Raw genomic sequence first — 19,131 nt, forward strand, 5'->3', positions numbered from 1 at the left:
TAAGGGAAAATCAAGATAAGTGAGACTGAGAGGTAATCTTATTAGGCACCAATTCATTAGTCCCAGGTTAGCCATGAGATCAAGAGATAAACCAGACTAGTCTAAGTTGGTAAAGTTGAGACCGGGAAGTAAAATGGAACCAATTTAGAAGTGCTAGCGATTTAGATCCCTAATTCGAAGATTAATTAACCACATGAAAATCAACCAACTGCTGTCTGTTATCATATTTAGTAGTTTTATATTTTACGTTATTTACAATTTAGTTATTTTCTGTTGTAGGTAGTTAATCAATTTTAATCAATCTCATTTACGACCTATCGTAATATAGTGCTTTATGAGTAGCTAGCTAGACTCCTTTCTTGCATGCATTTTTTAATAGAAATTACTAAATCGCTGACTCATTTGAGTTTGATTCTTAGGATACTCCTATATTCCATTGTAACACTATAAATATTACAATTGATCCGTCACACTTGTAGACATCGCAAGATTTTATATATTTTAATTTCTTTGTTTGTTGTATTTGTGTTGATTTCCTCTCGTCACTCGCGAGGGCAATCATAATGCCAAAATATTCACGCTTACTGGAGATGAAAAAGAACTAAGAAAATCGAGTGTTGGCTCAATAATTTAAATTTGACCTACAAAGAAAGATTAACTAAGAAGGATTTAGACAAGATTAGATAATAATGATAACTAATAAAGGGAGGCTTGATTTTAGTGAAGTAAAAATGAATAAAATAACCTCTATTTTTAATATGTTACCTCAAATATACATTTTTCCATAACCATCTCAAAGCTTTAAGTCTCCTCTAAAAAAAACTCATGTTTTTCATCTCTTTTTTTTTTCTCTCCATGGTGTAATACATATACAAAAAAATTGACAATTAACTAAGTTTTTCTTACCATATTGTTCAAAGCTCGAAGGCTATAATTGACCTTAAATGTGTTGTCATCTGTCCTTTTATTAAAGTTTAGGTCATTTGACTCGTATAACTATATAAATCTCAACCTTTTGTTATTAACTATCATAATAAAAATGACGTAAACCCTAAATCGATCTAAACTCAACACAACCTTATTTCCTACCCATCCAACCTCTTTGTAATAAATCTCAACCTTTTGTTATTAACTAGCATAACAAAAATGACGTGAACCCTAACTCGATCTAAACTCAACACAACCCTATTCCCTACCCCATCCAACCTCTTTGTAATAAATCTCAACCTTTTGTTATTAGCTAGCATAACAAAAATGACGTAAACCCTAAATTGATCTAAACTCAACACAACCCTATTCCCTACCCCATCCAACCTCTTTGTAATAAATCTCAACCTTTTGTGACGTAAACCCTATGAACTAAACTCAACATTTTATTATTAACTAGCATAACAAAAATGACGTAAACCTTAAATCGATTTAAACTCAACACAACCCTATTCCCTATCCCATCCAACCTCTTTGTAATAAATCTCAACATTTTATTATTAACTAGCATAACAAAAATGATGTAAACCTTAAACCGATTTAAACTCAACACAACCCTATTCCCTACCCCATCCAATCTCTTTGTAATAAATCTCAACCTTTTGTTATTAATTAGCATAACAAAAATGACGTAAATCCTAAATCGAACTAAACTTAACATTTTATTATTAATTAGCATAACAAAAATGACGTAAACCTTAAATCAATTTAAACTCGACACAACCCTATTCCCTATCCCATCCAACCTTTTTGTAATAAATCTCAACATTTTATTATTAACTGGCATAACAAAAATGACATAAACCTTAAACCGATTTAAACTCAACACAACCCTATTCCCTAACCCATCCAACCTCTCTGTATATAACTAAATATTGCATACCCAATTAAAAAATGTTATAAAGGTTAATATTATTTTATATCGAAAATTTATTTTAACCCCTCACCCACACCCTCCCCCCCCCCCCCCAAAAAAAAAACAAAAAACAAAAAAAGTGCTTTAAACTATTGATGATACAAAGATGAGCAAGTAAAGTGAAACACAAATTTTACAGATTGAGTGTGACCAGTAAAGTGCAATCCAATACGTGCAAATTAGGGAGAGGTATAAGGGTTGGGGCAAGTTGCAATTAACCCATTCTTTCTCTTTTGGGTTTTCTTCTCTTTTGCTTTAACCTTTGCCTTTCTCTTCCTCTCTTGTTGATGAGGTCACTTTACCCTTAATATATATATTGCTTTATTGTGAAAAATAAATAAATAAAATCTCGTCACTCCTCCGTCACCAAGTACCTCTTTTTTATTCGATTCCAAAGGTGATGACAGTCTGTTATGGCCTTTTCTATATCTGATGATTCCTGAAACTCTTTTATCAGCAGCTTTTTGCTTCTGTTTCTTCTATATCTGCCTTTGCTTTGCTTCCCTAGGTAAAGTTACCAGCTTTTTATGGTTTTATATTGAACTTAGACACCTGGTTTTTTTTTTTATTTCGATTTTTTTTGTTTTTTTCCCATCTTGGGTTTTCTCTCTTTTGATACATAGTCAAGTTTGTTCTTTGGGGAGGGGGGTGTTTGGAGACTGTGATCTGATACCAGTTCAGATGCTGTATCTGGCACTGTTTTTTTTTTTAATTTTTGATCCATGGTCTTGGTTTGGTTTGTTTCACTTTCAGGTTACTTAGTTTAGTGCTCAGTGTTTAAAGGATTGGGGGTTTTTCTTTTTTGTGCGTGAAAAATGAGTGGAGCTGTGCTTGTAGCTGTTGCAGCAGCAATTGGTAACTTGCTGCAAGGATGGGATAATGCCACCATTGCAGGTAATTCATTTACTTCCTTAAATTGTTATACATATCTAGTTCAACATAAAAAATTCAGTTTTTTGGACTAAAAATGATAGCTGTCATGGGTCAAAGATCTATGGTGAATTTGAGGTGACTGATGATCTAATTGGATTTATGGAGTTTCTCTTTCCTTAATTATTAATTTATACAGTTCTTCTCTACTTCAGTGTAAAGGGTGTTTTGCTATCTTTCTAGATTGATTAATTAGTTATCATGTTTGGTTTCATCATCTGCTCTATGTAATTCAACATTGAAAATTCACTCTTTTGGACTAAAATGATAGCTTTCATATGTCAAAGATCTATGGTGGTGATGATCTAATTGGATTGATGGTGTTTTTCTTGCCTGTATGATTAATATGTACAGTTCTTCTCTACTTAAATGTAGAGGGTGTTTTGCCATCTCTTCACATTGAATAATTAGTTTATTTATTTATTTATCAAATTACATTGAATATTAGTTGATTCAGTCTTGTTGGACCAAAATGATAGATTTCATATGTCAAAGATCTATGGTGAATTTGAGGTGATGATCCAATTGGATTGATGGGGTTTTCCTTCCCTTAATGATTAATATATATAGTTCTTCTCTACTTGAGAGTTACGGGTGTTTTTCCATCTCTTTAGATTGATTAAGATATGTATTGCAACATCGAAAAATTCATTCTTTTGGACTAAAATGAAAACTTTCATATGTCAAAGATCTATTTGTAAATTTGAGTTGATCTAATTGGATTGATGGGGTTTACTCAATGATTAACATATGCGGTTATCCTCTTTGGTTTCATGAACTGCTATATATCTGTAGTTCAACATTGAAAATTCAGTTTTTTGTACCAAAATGATAGCTTTCATACGTCAAAAATCTGTGGTGAATTCGAGTTGATGATATAATTGGATTAATGGGGTTTTTCTTCCCTTAATGATTAACATATACAGTTCTTCTCTACGTCAGTATAAAGGGTGTTTTGCCATCTCTTTAGATCAATTGATTAGTTATCCTCTTTGTGTTCCACGTTGCAGGCGCTGTTCTATACATAAAGAGAGAGTTTAGTTTGGAAAGCGAACCAACTATAGAAGGCCTGATTGTAGCCATGTCTCTTATTGGAGCCACCTGCATTACTACCTGCTCGGGAGGCATATCGGACTGGCTAGGCCGCCGTCCAATGCTAATTATCTCGTCTGTTCTTTATTGTGTTAGTGGTCTTGTAATGTTATGGTCTCCTAATGTTTATATCTTACTTTTGGCAAGACTTTTGGATGGTTTTGGGGTTGGTTTGGCAGTAACTCTGGTCCCAGTTTACATATCCGAAACTGCACCACCCGAAATAAGGGGGTTGCTAAATACCCTTCCACAGTTTACTGGTTCCATCGGAATGTTTTTTTCATATTGCATGGTTTTCGGAATGTCATTATCGGAATTACCGAATTGGAGATTGATGCTTGGAGTTCTTTCTATTCCATCTCTTATATATTTTATATTAACCATTTTCTTCTTGCCTGAGTCCCCGAGATGGCTCGTAAGTAAAGGACGAATGAGTGAGGCAAAAAAAGTTTTGCAGAGACTACGTGGCAGGGAAGATGTTGCTGGTTAGTTCATCCTCGGTCTCTTTTAATCTCTTCTTTTTTCCCCTACCTCTATTTACATTGCACTTGCCATCTGAAGCTATCCTGCTGATGGTACTAATATTATTTGAAATGAACAGGTGAGATGGCATTGCTAGTGGAGGGACTTGGTGTTGGAGGTGAAACATCGATAGAGGAGTATATAATTGGTCCGGCCAATGAGGACATAGAAGACCAAGATATATCAGATGATAAGGATCAAATCAAGTTATATGGACCTGAAGAAGGTCTTTCCTGGGTGGCCAGACCTGTCACAGGACAGAGTTCTCTTGGTATCGTGTCTCGGCATGGAAGCATGGCTAGTCAGAGTGCTCTTGGTCTTGTTGATCCTCTTGTCACCCTCTTTGGAAGTGTCCATGAGAAGGTCCCAGAAACAGGAAGTATGCGTAGCGCACTTTTTCCGCATTTTGGTAGCATGTTCAGCGTGGGAGGTAATCAAGCTAGAAATGAAGAGTGGGATGACGATATTGTTCCCAGAGAAGGCGAGGACTACCCATCTGATGGTGGTGGTGATTCTGATGACAATTTACATAGTCCTTTGATCTCACGACAAACAACCAGTTTGGATAAGGACATAGTTCCAACTAACCACGGAAGCCTTACGAGCTTAAGACACGGTAGTCTAATGCAATCAACTACCGGAGAACAAGTTGGTAGCATGGGTATTGGTGGTGGTTGGCAGATTGCATGGCAATTGTCTGAAAAAGTAGGCCCAGATGGAAAAAAGGAAGGGGGCTTTAAAAGAATTTATTTGCACCAAGAGGGTGTACCTGGCTCGAGGCGTGGATCACTGGTTTCTCTTCCCGGTAATGAGGCCCCTGTAGACAGTGAGTATGTCCAGGCTGCTGCCTTGGTGAGTGAGCCAGCCCTCTATGCCAGCGAGCTTATGAAACAACATCCGGTTGGACCGGCTATGGTTCATCCAGCTGAAACTGCAAAGGGACCAAGTTGGAAAGATATCTTTGAACCAGGAGTCAAGCATGCTTTAGTAGTAGGGATCGGAATTCAAATACTTCAGCAGGTAACACAGAACCTAACCACAATTATCTTTCTAGCAAATGGCTTGAATAGACTTTTTTGCTCGCTATCTTCATGTTTCTCATCTTAAAATCACTTCTTTACAGCTCTGCATTACATCCTGCTTTACTGTTTTAGGAATCAGTCGGGTTCGATGTAGTACACACACGCACATGTATATATATATTGCCTTGATCACACAAATGTGTGGTAATGGTGTACATGGGATAGTACATTTGCAATACTGTTTTCCGGCTTTGCATTATTGGCTTATTGAGGACCGTTCTTTATTCTTTCCTTTTTACACGCAGTTTTCTGGTATAAATGGAGTTCTATACTACACTCCACAAATTCTCGAGCAGGCTGGAGTCGGAGTTCTTCTTTCGAACTTGGGGATTAGTTCATCTTCTGCCTCACTGCTTATCAGTGGTATTACAACCTTGCTGATGCTTCCAAGTATAGCGGTTGCTATGCGGCTTATGGATATTGCTGGTAGAAGGTATGTTTTTTTTCCTTTTCCGGGTTCCTTTGAAATTATAAGAAAGCTCACCTGGGAACACATATCTGTTGGCACTCAGAATTTAAAGATTTAGTTTTGAGCGGAAATTGCTCAACCTTTATTCATGTACCTTTCTGTTGGCATACTTGCGGTTATTGTCTCTAATTTTCTGATATTATGATGGTGGATTTTGTTGATTACCAATGTCTTCCTCCGTTGCAGGAGTTTGCTACTCTCCACACTCCCGGTCCTGATAATATCCCTTCTCGTCTTAGTCATCGGAAGTGTGGTAAAAATGGGGAATGTTGTGCACGCAGCGATCTCAACCGTTAGTGTTGTTCTCTACTTCTGTTTCTTCGTCATGGGATTCGGGCCAATCCCAAACATACTCTGTGCTGAGATCTTCCCGACACGGGTTCGTGGCTTATGCATTGCTATATGTGCCCTTACATTCTGGATTTGCGACATCATCGTCACATATTCACTCCCAGTGCTGCTCAAATCAGTCGGTTTAGCCGGTGTTTTCGGGATGTACGCGGTCGTGTGTGTTATATCGTGGGTGTTTGTGTTCTTAAAAGTACCCGAAACCAAAGGCATGCCTCTCGAAGTCATTACGGAGTTCTTTTCCGTTGGTGCGAAGCAAGTTGCAGCTGCCAAGAACAACTGAGTTTGGTTACATATATTTGATGGATAGTTTGAAAGTTTTGACGGCTGTTCAAATTTATCTTTTTTTTTCCTTTTCATTTTATTGTCAATTAGGCAGTTCGATTTATGTAGAAAGATTAAAAAAAAGAACAAAAAACCAAACATGATTTTCTATTTGTTACAGTTTTCTAAATGACATTTAAAGTTTTCTTCAAATCCTCTCTTTTAGTTTGAAATTAATCGACTACGAAGTAAACTAAGCATAATTCTTTATGTTTTAGCTTAATTCGAGTCAATTGTTGAGATGTTCTAACTTAACTAATCGATAAATTGGGCTTGTTTCAACAATGGCGGCCGGATATTTTTTTTTTCAAATTTATAAATAAAAACAGGGTTTTTCTTAAAATGCTCATGTATGACATTTATATCTTGAACGAGTATGAGATATAACCCATGGATCCTCCAAACACATGAGAAAACTTGGAATAAATTAAAAATACTCGTATCCGACACTCATATCCAACATAGTCATGAAGAACGGTGGTCCTGTAAAATGGTCAGTCATAAGAAGCAAATTGATTCAAGCACAGGGTTAAGTAGAAACAACAAAAATTTACTAACATCATAGGTAATTATCAGAAGCATGATGTCCCCACTGCATTCATAATAGCAACTTGCTTGGCTTGAGTTCTCATATGCATAAATTTGAAGTGAAATAATCCAGCTAATCTCACTGTTAAAAAATAAACACAAGCTCTTCATGTTAACAATCAAAAAAATGATTTCTAATACCTACTGGTTTATGTTGATTGCTTTTTGACCTTCTATGCTATTCTGAAATTAAATATATTTGTCCCAGGAAGGGTTTAGATTTCATGACATCAGAGACCTCACCAATCACAACGACCGATTTGCGTATGAAGCCCTTGATGATTTACGGCTATACCAAGTAAAAACTTAGAAGTTTACAGCGCTTATTTCAGTCAAAAATCCTCTCCCCCGTTGAGAATAGCAAGAATATGAAAGAGCTAAATACGCAGAGCAATCCCGGGATGACAAAGACTGTTCTCCAGCTTTCTGGACTAGAAAGATCTGAATATTCAGCTTTAGCAGCTTCGAGAAGCTTTCCAGTCATATCAACCCCAATGATCCCAGCTAGGGTGCCAGCTGTATTAGAGACACCCATTACAATTCCTGCATATTTGGGTGCAATATCCATATGATTCACCGCAAACCCAGCCCTTCCGAGCGCCAAGAAACCAAGAGCCACAGAAGAACAGAAAATGGCTCCAGCTGATGTTCTGAAGATTGGTAGTGCCATCAATGCAAGAGAAGAGACTATAAATCCTACAGTGTTCAAGAACTTCCTAGTTTTAGTCACGGACATTATTCTTTTGGTGATCAAGTGGTCAGCAAGAACCCCACCGATATTTGAGAATATGAACATGTTGAAATAAGGCAACATCTTAGAAGAACCCATTTCCTGAAGACTGAGCTGGAGGCCCAGCTCAAAGTATGTTGGCAGCCAGTTCATTAATACATAAAGGGCATAGTGGAATGTGAAATTATTTACCACGATTGCCCAAACAGGCCTGCTGGCTAAAATTCTCTTCCACGGGATTTCGGAAGTTCTGGCTGTGGTTCCTCCATTCTCCACTTTTATCTTCTGACTTGCTTTGGTAGGTAATAAAGATTCTCCAAAACCAGTGGCAGTGGCTTTCTGATGCTCAGATCGAGGGGGTCAGTTGCATATTTAAACCAAAAGAAAGACCAGATGACACCTAATGCTGCTTCTGCAATAAATACAGATTGGGGACCTCTGAACTTCACCAGGCTAGGAAGGACAAGCATTCCCATAGCTGCACCTAGGTACATCCCCGAAGTTGTAAGCGAAACAGATCTTGACCTCTCATGTGGTGGTACCCACTGTGCTAGGACAGTGTGAATAGAAGGGAAGATGAAACCTTGTGCCACACCAACGAGCAAGCGAGCAACAACCAAGATAGTGACTCTATTGGGATCTAGTGGAACCAAAAAACATGTTGATGACCATAAAACGAATGAGAGAAGAAGAACCTGCCTTCCCCCGATCTTTTGAGCCGCCCATCCCCCAGGTACCTGAGAACAAGCATAACCGTAATAGAATGTTGATAGTATTGTCCCTTTGCTTGATTGGTTAATCCCAGCAGCATCAGCTGCAACTGTGTATGCTATGGAGAAACCCACACGTTCTATATAACATACACATGTGCTGACAAAGGTTAAAAGGACAATTAAGTATCGCTTTGGGAATTTCATCGACTTCATAATTCACTTTTATATAGGAATCTTTATTTTGTCAACTGTCTTCAAACAAATCAACTATCTAACTTAGGCTTTCGACCCCAATTAACAAGCATTTCATCAAGACAGCAGTTTCTTCGTCACTGCCTCATAGCTTCAATAAACTCCCAAGGCCTGGGCGGAAAAAAAAAATCATTCAAATATTTAAAATGCGGGACAAAGCACCATCAAATCAGCTTGCAAAAGCTAAATGTTACGTAGGCATAAGTCAAGAAGGAATCCCTGCTTGATTTGCTTTATTAGTGAAAGTTCAAGTGAAAACCTTCACTAACTTGACTTCTTAGGGATGGATGACACAAAAAAATGGTCCAAGATATCAGATAAAAAAAATTGTTATGACCATGAAAAGAGTTTCCCCAGCATATCTCACCCAAAATATCGAATCCACAAATAGAAAAAGGGATAGAAATGACATCCATATTTAGACACAAGTAAAAGTTTACAAGCTGCAGTGTTTGCAAAAGCCAATCATGGAAATATTGGTCAACAGATTGTTACAGCACATCAAAATCTTGTTGTAAAAGATTGTTGATATTAGCAAGAAGTAAACTTTGGCCTCTAGCCTCAACAAGTAATGTGATAAGAGAAGTTTCCAACCTAAGTTAAGTGTTAAAAAAAATCATATAAAAGGAAAAAGAAAATGGGGGAAGCAAATGTTTTAGTCGTTCACATCTGAGCCTAAGAATCAAAAGAAGTTTATAAGAAGAAACTCATTAACAGACATTACAAACACTAGGCTAAAAACAAACAGATCTGATAATATCGGTCAAACCATCTAGCCAATGGAACTGATTGGCCAAGAAATTTACATTAGACGTTTCGAACTTTATGAACTTTGAACAACGGATGAGGACCAGCATTTGCAACTCCATGACACCATGATATTTTACCATTAAAATTGGGTTTAAAATTTTAATCAATATCTTGTGAAGTACATTGATTCAATTATGTTAACCATTGTATCAAATATCTACTACCTGAATGAACTAATCCACCCAGTACTAACAAATTCAAGAACAAAACAAACATTTTCAAGCCCAGTCCAAATACAAGAAGAAATGATCACTTCGGATCTCATCATATGAAACGGGGATCAAATAATCAAAGAGCTGAGTTTCAGTTAAAATTCGTTTTCTTTCCGTAAATGAACGAGAAAAACAAAAACCCAAAAAATCTTAGTAACAAACAATCCCACATTTCTTAAGAAAAAACAAGAAGCAAGAAATGGAATTAATTGGGGAATTTCAACAAACAGAAGGAGAGCAAAATAAAACAAGGAGAGAAAGGAAGATTGAAACAAGAAAAGAAGAAAGGCCCAGAAAGCAGGAAGACGTTAAAAACATACCTTGTAAAATTTGGGTGTCATTGGGAATCCATGGAAGAAGCTAAATCCAAGAAAGAAAAGCACATTGGTAAGAAAGAAAAACCCTAAGACAGAAAGAGGGAGAGGGAGAGGGAGAGGGAGAGGGGAGGAAGTCAACGTGTTGAAAGGGCTTGTCCTACTGAAGAAAACTACTAAATTTCTAAAATTCACGTGTTCGTTTGCTTCTTCTCTGTCGCTGGATGCAATGCGATGTGATGCCCCCACCCATCTCATTCCAATTTTCTAGTTTTTTTCCTTTGTAATTTTTTTTGTTTGGATTCAAAGAAAAAGATGAAAATGGAAACTTTGTTTCTAATTTAACCAATTTAAGATTTTTTTTAAAAAACCAAATCGAATAACTTTTTAAGTTAAATTTTCTAATTTATCAAGTGGAACAAACATACAAGAATTATTTGTATAGGAGAAAAAATAAAAAATGGGAATAACGTGAATTGACACTTACATATAATATTTTCTCTTACTCAAATAGATTCAATTCGGATATTGAAGCACATTACTCTCCTATTTATGTTTTATTTATGTAAATCATGCTTGTCAAATTTGATTTAAATTAAAAATGTCTAACTATCTCTTTTATGTAAAAATAAAAAATTTTAATAATTTAATATATATTAATGTGGTAAATATATCGTATTGATTCGAATAATTACGTACACTATAAATACAATTACATTAATAAATTTAACAATTAAAAAATTAAAATATTAGTAGAAATATAATAAAAATATATGAAACTACTTAATTTTATACCTATGTAAGATACTTGTTTGTGCTGTAAATTAGATGGATCTCTATAACCCCCATAAGCATATTAAAAGAAAAGAGATAAAACTCTTTACTTCGAGATCATTAAATAGAGTAATTAAGAAATTTTAGTTCATTAAATAGATTTATTAATTAAATATTAATGAGCTTATAAATAACATCTTGTAATTGAAAATAAGATAATAAAAAATTATCCGTATTTTCATCCACTTTTATTTATTGTTTTATTAATTTTTCTATAACACTTTGAGACATCTTTCTTTGCGGAAATTATTTTATTTAAAGCCAGCACCTATAATTTAAGTTAAAATTTGAATTTAAGTAACGTTATGGTATTGGTCAAATTCAAGTTTTCATCCTTATATTATATTTAAAATTACAGATTAATCTCTATACTATTTTTTATTAGGCATATTCTTTTCCTCACTATTATTAATATCATGCCTTAGTCCAAATTACTAACCCCTCAAAATTTCAATTTATTGGTTGAAGAACATGAAACTCGAATTTTTCCTATGTAATTAAAAAAAATGAAATTTTATTATATAAAATCATTGTTTTTTTTACTAATTTACTTTTAAAAATAGTTTAGAGGTCAAACTAATTATTCGAATTTTAAAAAAAAAATTAGATTAACCGACTAGAGTGATACTGATTTGAAATATAACTACTTTTTTTTATACATCGGTACTTAAATTATATATTTGTTTCATTTGGGTATTTAAACTTTTTCTTTCAAGTGGTATTTTAAATTACTTTTTTTCTTAAATTAGTACATCTATTAATTAAATTATTAAGTCTATTTTAAAAAAAACTAAACTTATAAATTGGTACTTAAACTATGTCATTTTTCTCATTTTGGTCCCAAAACATTTTTTTTATCACAAGTGGTACTTAAACTATTTCCTCCCCCCAACCTAGTACCTAAACTATTTTTTTCTCCAAGTTGATACCTTTGTCGTTAGTCAAACCGTTAAGTCTATTTTAAAAAAAAAGAAGATAACCAATTAAAAATTACCATGTAGCAAAAAAAATATTATTTTCTTTATATATTTATTGAAAATCATAAAAATATTTTTAAAATAAAAAACTGTTTATATCCTTCCCAACCCGACCTAGACGTTAGACCCGAATTTGAAAGATTACATCAGTCACCGAAATGGCCTAGCAGGATTATTAGAGTTTTGAAAATAACCATATTAAAACATTTGTTTGATTTAGTAGAAAATCTAGTTACAAACCGTTTTATTTATTAGAATAATAGTCTAACTATCTTAGTTAGCGTATGGTATAATGCAGTTACTAAGTAGTTGTAACCAGTTGCTGTATAAATATGTATGAAAAATATATGAATGAATTTCTCAATTCTTGAGGTTTCAATATGGTATCAAAGTGTATTTTTTTTGTTGATTGTTGAGTTGAGTTGAGTTGACAATAGAGTCGACTGAAAACTTTCTTAATTCATTTGCCTTTGCATCTCAAAAGGTGGCAATACTTGTTGACGATGGAAATTTCTTGGCCTGGAAGCAACATGTTTTATTGGTGATTAAGATGCATAGGTTACAATCATTTGTCGATGGAATTGTTGCTAGACCACTGCGAATAGTGGTTGATGATTAGGGTGTGTCCAATGAGAATCCGGCGTTTATTCAATACGAGCAGCAAGATTCGATGTTGGTAGCATGGCTTCTCTCCACTGTAAGTGCTTCTCTTCATAACTAATTAGTTGTGAGTTCTGGCTCTGCTTTTGAGTTGAGGGAGGCACTCATGCGTTTGTTTGGTAGTCATTCCACTACTAAGGCTATGTGCTATAAGTCTTTACTCCATAGTCTTAAAAAGAATGATCTTTCAATGTCTGCCTATCTCGCCAAGGTTAAACATCTTTGTGACTCGTTGGAGGGGTGTGGTTAGAGTGTTTCTCTGGAGGAGCAACAATCGACCATTTCAATTATGTGGTTTCGATTATAACTATGAGCAGGATTCTCTTTGATCTTCAAAGTGTTTCGACAACTCTTTTGGATGTTGAAGCCTGACAACAACGGTATCTATCTCAAAATTCTTTTCTTGCAAATATTGCTGCGTCAAATAAGTCTGAGTCGTTGTTGGTGGTTGTTCCTTCATATGTTGGACAACCACCATCGTAGATGTTTCGCTCCTTTCGTGCATTGGATTTTTCTTGCCATGGGCGTGGTCAGGGTTGGCACGGTGGCAGTGTTAGGCTGCAGTGTTAAATCTATAACAAGATTGGTCATATTGCCTGGCGATGTTTCTACCATTATGATTCAACTTCAAATGACGATGAGGCTGAACACCCTAGAATGGTCTAATGAGAGGAACTTTAATTGAGGTGAGCCTAGGAACTCAACTTGGGAGAGATTCTTACCATATGGGCCACAAGCCTTTTTGGTTTATGTTTATGATATTATTGTAATAGGTGATGATGGTGTTGAGTTAGATGATGTGATTTGTTGTCTTGATCGACAGTTCTTCCTTAAAGACTTGGGTGAGTTGAATTATTTTCTTGGACTTGAAATTTTGAAACGTAAGGGTCGTATGCATATTTCTCAACAAAAGTATGCTCGAGAATCGTTGGAGCATGCCAATATGTCAAATGCTAAACCAGTAGACACTCCTATGGTGAGTTCTCCCACTCTTACAACCTTAATCGGGTCTCCACTTTTCGATGGAACACTCTATTTACAAGTTGTGGGGAGTCTGCAATATTTGTGTTTGACCAGGCTTCACTTGTCATTTGCTGTCAATAAAGTCAGTCAATATATACATCAACCACATGATGTGCACTGGACAACAGTGAAGCGTATTTTTCGGTATCTTAGGGGCACAATTGATTATGGGTTGTTGTTTCAAGAGTCGAGTATGAGCTTAACTAGGTTTTGTGATGCTGAGTGGGCTAGTTCTCTAGAAGATCGCAAGTCTACCTCTGGGTTTTGTTTGTATCTTGGTGATAATCTTATTGGTTAGATTTCGAAGAAACAAAGTGTTGTATCTCGGTCTACCTTTAAGGTAGAATATTAGAGTTTAGCAAATGCGAAATCTGAGTTGATATGGTTTCTCTCCTTGATAGATAAGATCGGTGTCAAGCTGAATGGTACACCAGTCATTTGGTGTGATAATGCTAGCACTGCCTCCTTAGCTACAAATCTGGTTCTACATTCTAAAGTCAAACATGTTGAATTAGATATGCATTTTGTTCGTGAAAAGGTTATTAGTGATCAGCTTCATGTGTGTTTTGTACTTGGTTGTGATTAGGTTGCTGATGTCTTAACTAAACCGTTAATAGTGGGTGTTTTTTCTCGTTGTCGTTGACGCATGCATGTTGTTGTTGCGGGTGTTCTTTCTCAAGATGTTGAAGAGGGAATATTAGAATAACAATCTAAGTATCTTAGTTAGCGTTTTGTATAATGCAGTTACTAAGTAGTTGTAATCAGTTGTTGTATAAATATGAATACTATGTATGAACAATATATGAATGAATTTCTCAATTCTTGAGTTTTCAACATTATTATTCCTCTAAATCTTAATTCTAATTTAGCAGCGGAAAAATGATTTGTTTGTTTTTAATAAAAGCTAATGTTCATGCATACTTAATCAATAATCATAACATAATCTCCTAATAATTTAAATTAAATGTCATGCAAAATAAAACAAACTCAAATTCTAAGTCTCATGTCATAGTTTGAAATAGAATAAAACAAACTTTAATAATAGAGTAAATAAAATAATAAGCCTTAATAAATCAAAAAATAAAGACTGAGTCGAGACCCTTCGGGTGTCATGTCCACGCCTTAACTTGGTAGGTTAACTGTAAGGATAAAGATTTAAGGGGGAGTGAGCTATAATGCTCAGTGTGAGTTTATTAACAAGAAAGTTAGTGCAAACAGTTAGTAAGACACATTACATAATATCGCATAAAATAATCACAATCAGACAATAGTTCGAAGTATTTGTTTTTCAATGCAACCATCATTAATATATCGGAACACACAATAACAATCCTTAGAATAACCAATTTTAGATTTGCCCACAGTATACATATATTAACACATATATAGATATCATAACAGAATTTTCATTTTTGTATGCACATGATTTTTAAATACAATTTTAGTTTTTAACAAAATAGATCCCACGCCACTGCTACACACCATAATGGGAGTTCCCCTGAATGCATTTCTCTAACGCACCGGGATATGGATAAATCACTACTGGTTTGTATATAATAACTATCATTTGGCTGAAAATTACATAACATAATCTCGCAGTTGGAATCTGCCTTTGGCTATGGATACAAAGCAGTACCTGCAGATGGAATTTATCTTTGGTTGTGGATGCAGAGTAAAATAGATAAATACAAATAAACTGCCGGACTTCTTCCGATCACATTGTCCCATCCCATGCAATGTAATGTGACATATTTAATACAGATCAAACATGATAGCAACTAATGTGGTAACACATGGCAAATCAATAGCAAAAGTCATGTTTTTCATGTATTCAGATTAATAGTAACATGAGGCATGTCATTCATATGATGTAACACCCCTAACCCGTGTCCGTCACTGGATTAGGGTCACAAGGCATTATTGAACATAAACACAGTTCCGAACATTCTCATATTATCACAGGTCATATTCATATATACAAGAAAAGCATATGACTAATTAAATGTAAATATATTACATTTACAAATCACAGGTTAATCACTTTAATGATAATCGAATGCTATAATAAAAATTAAAGATTTTATATCTTAATTCTATACAGGTGCAGGTTTAACCAACTAAGTCATATTACAGGGCATTATGTCCTTTAGCATACACGGCATAGTCAATTTCACAAATATTCAATAATATTTCATTAAACATTTAAGTAATAACAATTCCATCATTTAATTTAAGTTACAAAAATTTATCAAATGCACATCTGTATACAAATATTATATATATTATTTATTAAATAACCACTTTACTATCAATACATACTCAACACGTATTCAATATTTAATTTAATCAATTGTATCTATTTTACAGATCATATATGCATGACCGAAACATAATAACAAATATTATTCTACTTTACTCATATATCAACCATGGTATAAGTGCATCTATACATATACATATATAAGTTCAACTAACAAAGCATATCTAATTAAATTAACATTTATCTTTTGCCATGATAAACAAATTATAATTTGTACATATCATTATTCCAAACCATATGGGATTACCCAATAAACCTTTTGCATGTATCTTACTTGCCATCTAACTAGTAGGTGATATACTTGGTACAATTAACAACCATCATATATTATATAGCCGAGATATATAACAACTTAATAAACATTTTATAAAGAGAATATAATCTTAACATGAGTTTAATCCAAGACCAAATAAGAACACATCCATTATCAATATAAACTGCCATTACTCACATAAAAAAAATATATGTATATGTGCCGATCTAATAATCATTTATACTTAATACCTCTTGCTATCATTTAACCAAATATACATGCCAACCAAAAGAGGTTATTACTATCATTACAAGTCATAATCGTAGCATTTCAACTAAAGGTAACATATCAAATATATTTTTATACTTACCAATGTGTCATGGCCGAATCATTCAAACTACTACCAGCCCACAAATCAATTTCAACGTACAAAAATATATATCACTAATAACATTCAACCATAGCACCTAGTATTATAATTAAAATGAACACAAACCATAATTAAGCATAACCGATTTCAAGCAAGGTAGTTAAGCCATTTTCGCATGGCCAATATACATTCATTTCCAAAATAACTAACCCCAAAACCAGCCTATACATGCCATAATTTAAGTTTAGCTTAAAGGTACCAAAACAGTAGACAGTGTGCTGAACTTGGCTGACAATCCCTATGCTTGTAGCTTGACCTCAAAATCTATAAAACAAAGTAAACATAGCACATAGAGTAAGCTATCAAAGCTTAGTAAGTTAGAAGCAAATAAACAACTCAATATCATAATTGACTCATATTAACTAAATGAAATGCATTAATATTTTCATGCTTGACCTCAAACTTATAAATTCTATATACAATACATTTCTCATAAACTATTATCCACCTAAGCCGAATACACATGTAATTATTCAACACCTTATAAATCAACTTCCCACCAAATAGACATAATAAACCACACATCCATTTACTCTTTTATACAACTTAAGAATCATCAAATGACATCCCATGTTTAATTAATACCTAAGTAGCCGAATACACAAATTATATATACATATATTAAGTAACATTTCAATACTACACAAATTATTCATTCACAAGCTGAATAAATATACCAAATACACATGGATTCTTTATTTGCATTGTACATGATTTATAGCACATAACTATAGTACTTCCTTACCTTATCTTAAGTAGATATCAAGTTAACTCATACTTGACCATTTAGCTCGTATTAAACAATCCGTACATGATTTACCTTTGCCTGATGAACCATTTGAAATTGGATAGGACACTCGGATAATCACATAAATTGTACAATGCCAACGTCCCAGACGTGGTCTTACATGTAACCAAATATCGATGCCACTGTCCCAGACAGGGTCTTACTCGTAAACATATATCAGAATCACAAATCGATGCCATGGACTTACTCGCACACATATATCGGAATCTTATGTCATGACATACGTATCCTAGCTATTCCTAAGGTTCATACTGGGCTTTCGGACGTCGTATCTCGGTCGAATCAAACTCGGAAGTGTAGTAGCCACATTTAATCATATTCGACCATAGTATATTTAAATTCCAACATTTCATAACAGCATATAAATATAACATTAAGTTACCAATAAACACGTCTATTTGCTTATAAACTTACCTCGAACGATACAAAACGAAATCGGACAGCTAGTCGACAACTTTCGTTTTTCCCCGATCTAAATCCGATTTCTTTGGTTCTTGATCTAAACATATTCAAATTATGCTCATTAAAACATATTTTCATTCAATTTAGTCCTAAAACACATAAATAGGAAAATTACCATCTTACCCCTGACATTTATAATTTTTACAATTTAGCCCCTATTGCGCAAAACACAAGATACACAAAATTTCCCTATACTTATGTTGGGCTGAATTTTACCCACTCTCAAACAAGTCCGTATATTCAGTTTGTTTCACATTTTAGTCCCTCAAATTGTTATTTTTGCAATTAAGTCCTAATTACTCAAAATCATCAAAAATTCCAATACAAAACATGTTAATCTAAAACATATCTTCCATTTTTCATCATCAAACAACAAAAACCAAAATCTATCAAAAATGACACAACTCAAAATATTCATCAAAATAAAAAATTCAAGCACGGGTTTTGTAGTACTTGAAGCAACGATCTAAAAAATGTAGAAATTATCAAAAATCGAGCTGAACTCTTACCTTGATTAAGCTTTAAAGATGGCCAAACCCTAACCTTTGTTATTTCTTTTTTTCTTTTTGTCTAGTTTCGATCAAGAGAGAATGATAAAAACATAGTTTATTTTTTGTTATTATAATAAGTTTAAGATTTAAATTACTTTTATATCCTTAATGGTTTAATATAAAAACCACATAATATAAGTCTTAAACCGTCCCACTAATATATTTATGGGATATTTGCAACATAAATGCCCCAACTTAGAAAGCCACTAACTATTTGGCCCTTATACTTTAAACTATCAAATTTTTAATTTACGCGATTAAGTCCTTTTATTTAATTGGACACCTAAACGACAAAATTAAATCACGAAAATTTCACAGACATAAATTCACACAAAATAAACATAGAAGATAATTTTTAAATATTTTTCTGACTCGAATTCGTGGTCCCGAAATCACCATTCCGATTAGAGTCTAAATCGGGTTGTTACATATGATCTCAAATATAGATACAATAGTAACATATACTATTCATAATTCATGCAAATATATATATACAAATAAATTCTATATTAATTCAATCAATC

The 19,131-nt window shown here is 34.0% G+C and overlaps 2 protein-coding genes and 1 long non-coding RNA gene across 3 annotated transcripts; 1 reads left to right on the forward strand and 2 right to left on the reverse strand.

Annotated features, from left to right (window-relative positions):
* The first annotated feature begins 2,129 nt into the window (after positions 1-2,129).
* On the forward strand, positions 2,130-6,823 carry LOC107943861 (monosaccharide-sensing protein 2). Its single transcript, XM_016877678.2, has 6 exons — positions 2,130-2,411; positions 2,657-2,797; positions 3,844-4,410; positions 4,527-5,467; positions 5,775-5,962; positions 6,185-6,823. Exons 2-6 carry the CDS (start codon positions 2,719-2,721, stop codon positions 6,627-6,629), a joined length of 2,220 nt encoding a protein of 739 aa, XP_016733167.1. The 5' UTR covers positions 2,130-2,411; positions 2,657-2,718; the 3' UTR covers positions 6,630-6,823.
* A 416-nt stretch (positions 6,824-7,239) lies between these two features.
* On the reverse strand, positions 7,240-10,640 carry LOC107943862 (probable anion transporter 5). Its single transcript, XM_016877680.2, is given in 3 exon segments — positions 7,240-8,350; positions 8,353-9,064; positions 10,296-10,640. Coding segments are annotated over 2 exon segments (1,326 nt in total). The 5' UTR covers positions 8,915-9,064; positions 10,296-10,640; the 3' UTR covers positions 7,240-7,586.
* A 6,131-nt stretch (positions 10,641-16,771) lies between these two features.
* Positions 16,772-18,067, reverse strand: LOC107943860 (uncharacterized). The gene is made up of 2 exons (XR_001696089.2): positions 18,009-18,067; positions 16,772-17,050 (listed from the first exon to the last, which is right to left on the reverse strand). It is a non-coding gene; the product is annotated as an uncharacterized lncRNA (long non-coding RNA).
* Between the last annotated feature and the right edge of the window lie 1,064 nt (positions 18,068-19,131).

The sequence above is a fragment of the Gossypium hirsutum genome, chromosome A04, assembly GCF_007990345.1.
Source record: "Gossypium hirsutum isolate 1008001.06 chromosome A04, Gossypium_hirsutum_v2.1, whole genome shotgun sequence".
Lineage (NCBI taxonomy): Eukaryota > Viridiplantae > Streptophyta > Magnoliopsida > Malvales > Malvaceae > Gossypium > Gossypium hirsutum.